Source organism: Monopterus albus, unplaced genomic scaffold, assembly GCF_001952655.1.
Source record: "Monopterus albus unplaced genomic scaffold, M_albus_1.0 scaffold17.1, whole genome shotgun sequence".
NCBI classification, from domain to species: Eukaryota; Metazoa; Chordata; class Actinopteri; order Synbranchiformes; family Synbranchidae; genus Monopterus; species Monopterus albus.
In genome coordinates this window covers 4,418,589-4,422,228 of record NW_018127897.1, presented here as the reverse complement: position 1 = coordinate 4,422,228, position 3,640 = coordinate 4,418,589, and the positions used below count along the sequence as shown (strand labels likewise).

The 3,640-nt window shown below is 41.2% G+C and overlaps 1 protein-coding gene across 1 annotated transcript in view; it reads left to right on the top strand.

The window, feature by feature from the left end:
- Positions 1–3,640, top strand: part of eprs1 (glutamyl-prolyl-tRNA synthetase 1) — a 25,594-nt gene that overhangs the window by 10,917 nt on the left and 11,037 nt on the right. Inside the window, 3 exon segments of the mRNA XM_020592393.1 lie at positions 1,625–1,735; positions 2,604–2,740; positions 2,835–3,042. Of these exon segments, the coding sequence (XP_020448049.1) occupies positions 1,625–1,735; positions 2,604–2,740; positions 2,835–3,042 (456 nt within the window).

Here is a 3,640-nt window from a genome sequence, read left to right as displayed (position 1 = left end):
GGGGGGCTGCAGTGATGGTTGACTTTCTACAACTTTCTCCCATCTCCCGACTGCATCTCTGGAGCTCAGCCACAGTCATCTTTGGGTTCTTCTGTACCTCTCTCACCAAGGCTCTTCTCCCCCGATAGCTCAGTTTGGCCGGACGGCCAGCTCTAGGAAGGGTTCTGGTCGTCCCAAACGTCTTCCATTTAAGGATTATGGAGGCCACTGTGCTCTTAGGCACCTTAAGTGCAGCAGAAATTTTTTTGTAACCTTGGCCAGATCTGTGCTTTGCCACAATTCTGTCTCTGAGCTCTTCAGGCAGTTCCTTTGACCTCATGATTCTCATTTGCTCTGACATGCACTGTGAGCTGTAGGGTCTTATATAGACAGGTGTGTGGCTTTCCTAATCACGTCCAATCAGTATAATCAAACACAGCTGGACTCAAATGAAGGTGTAGAACCATCTCAGGGATGATCAGAAGAAATGGACAGCACCTAAGTTAAATATATGAGTGTCACAGTAAAGGGTTTGAATACTTATGACCATGTGATATTTTAGTTTTTCTTTTTTAATAAATCTGCAATAATGTCAAAAATTCTGTGTTTTTCTGTCAATATGGGGTGCTGTGTGTACATTAATGAGGAAAAAAATGAACTTAAATGCAATATAACAAAGGGGGTCTGAATACTTTCCGTACCCACTGTATATTGTACATTACCCTACATATCTCACTGTAAATATCAGTTGTACATTACTATTGGTAATTTAGTACTGACTGTACATATTGTAGATACTGCGCACTCAGCGATGCTGTTATTGCACTTCTGGTTAGATGCTAAACTGTATTTCGTTGCCTTGTACTTGGGTAATGACAATAAAGTTTAATCTAATCTAATTTGTTTTGTACCATTTAAGGCCAAAATAAAAACTGGAGACATGGAGGTGATCTTTAATTTTTGACCGGTAGTGTAGCTTTCAGAAATACTTCATGCTTTGTTTCCTGAGGTTAGAGGTCACTGTCAAATTCAATGCTTACAGAAAATCTGCATTTTGTCAGCATGTCCTGATTATTGATATGATTTTTTAATGTTTTTTTCTGCAGCCACTGTCACTTTAGTATAAAAAGAAATTAAAAAGAACCTTGGAAAAGATACCTTGGAAACATCGGTAAGAAGAGAAATAATGAGATCAGTAATAACCACAAATATTTAAATTGGATGCTATAAGCTAAACAACAGTGCTCCTGCTGGGCTGATGTTTAGCCTGGTTTTAAACACATTCAGTTGTTATTTTGGCTCCTCAACACTCAAGCTGTCTGGTAAAATAGTGAAAGTGGATGTTGGCCGAATAAAAGCTTTATCTCCATGACCTGCATATAATGATGGTTCACTCGTGAAATCAGCTTCTCTTCACTGGTCTTTCTTGTATGTGTCTGACTTCCTTCATTTGACATGATCTGAGCTGGTGTTGTTTTGTATAGATTTCTTTGGTTTATTTTTAAAGAAAATTGTTTTTGAATAAATCTGCATCATTTTCTGCTGAATCCTTTCATTATTCAGCACTTTGTGGAGATGGACAAAAAGCACTGGTCATCTTTTACTGACCTGTGTGTGTGTGTGTGTGTGTGTGTGTGTGTGTTAGGTTATCGACCCAGTAGCTCCCAGATACACAGCTCTGTCCTCCTCCTATGTTGTTCCTGTTTCTGTCCCAGAGGCTGCAGAGGAGATGAAGGAAGTGGCCAAACACCCTAAGGTTAGAGGACTCTGTCTCCCTCTGCTACACATGTACACAAATACTCTTTTTACTTAGCACAGTGGGCTCATAACACTTTCATTTGAACTTTATTTTAAAATAGTGACTGCTCTTTGCTTACACTTTTACTGGACAGACGCTGCTGTGTGAAGCACACCACATTTCTGACTAAAACATTCTGGCTAGGAGGGATTCCTACCTTTGTCAAATTTCTGTGTACTTGAAATAAGGATGGTTTGTCACACATGTACAGTAGGCACATCCACTGTATCACTACTTTGCTCTGGCTCCTCAAACATTACTTCCAAATTGTCAGTAAAAATCATGCCTGTGGACATCACAGTTTGTGATGGTTTTTTCTTGCCTTTTCGTTTTGTTGCTGTACTTGGCCTCAGCACCATTTGCCTGTTGGTATACTCCAACCGATACTGTATAACAGTTGGTCTATGGAAAGTGTATCGACTCCTTGTCTGAGCTCCTCATGATATTTGCTGTCTGATATGTTCTTGTCACTACTTTCCAGTTACTTTTTGCTAAACAAGTAAACCTTTTGTCTTCAGACCTTCCTTTCCTCATGTGAATGCACCTCCAGGATTATAGATAATTGTGATTTCTAACAATATTATAAAACTATAAAAATAAGCACTAATGTGTTGAATCATGCTTTAGCCACTATATATTGAGCAAGTTTAGAGTCTCTGAGCTGACTTTGGTAACTTATCAAAATGAACTGTGTACCTGGAAGGTACATAAAACACATTTTAAAATGTTTTAGCTTCACTTGCATGAATAGGGAAATGGTGAGTGGCAGTGGAAGCCTTGTACTAGTACACATGCCAGTTCTGAAGCCATTTATATGCCCATCCAGAACGCAGAGGTGGGCATGAAAGAGGTTTGGTATGGACCTAGAGTTCTGATTGAAGGATCTGATGCTGAGACCTTCTCAGAGGGTGAGGTGGTCACTTTCATCAACTGGGGCAACCTCATCATCACCAAGATCAACAAGTATGTATGTTTATTGCTCAGGTAATCTATACAGTTTTTAATAATCCCATGGTTTGTCCAGTTGTTCATGTTCTCACCCTTTCTCACCTCTTAGAGGGGCTGACTCTAAGGTTGTGTCCATGGAGGCTCGTCTGAACCTGGACAACAAGGACTATAAGAAGACAGCAAAGATCACATGGCTGGCCAACACAACCAGTGCCCCTCTGCTGCCCACCATCTGCATCACCTACCAGCCTCTCATCTCCAAAGCCGTTATGACCAAAGATGATGACTTCAAAGACTACATTAATAAAAACAGCAAGGTCTGTTCTGCATTGTGTCTTCTTTTGTTAATATACAGTATATACAGCACATCGGCTTTGGTCACTTCATATACATATATATATACATGTATCCCCCACTCGCCTCCCACTTTGGGGCAGTCTTATATTTCTTCCTTCAAGCTCAGGTCCTTTACTAGAGGCCTGGGAGCTTGGGCGTCCTGCGCAGTATCTTAGCTGTTCCTAGGACTGCACACTTCTGGACAGAGATCTCAGATGTTGTTCCTGGGATCTGTTGGAGCCACTCACCCAGTTTGGGGGTCACAGCCCCCAGTGTTCCTATTACCATGGGGACCACTTGTGCCTTCACCTTCCACATCTTTTCTAGTTCTTCTTTCAGCCCTTGGTATTTCTCAAGATTCTCGTGATCCTTCTTCCTGATGTTGCTATTGCTTGGGATTGCTACATCTATCACTACGGCCTTCTTCTTCTGTTTGTCCACCACTACTATGTCCGTTTGGTTGGCCATTACCAGTTTGTCACTTTGTATCTTGAAGTCCCACAGGATCTTAGCTTGGTCATTCTCAACCACCTTTGGAGGTGTATCCCATTTTGACTTTGGGACTTCCAGCCTGTACTC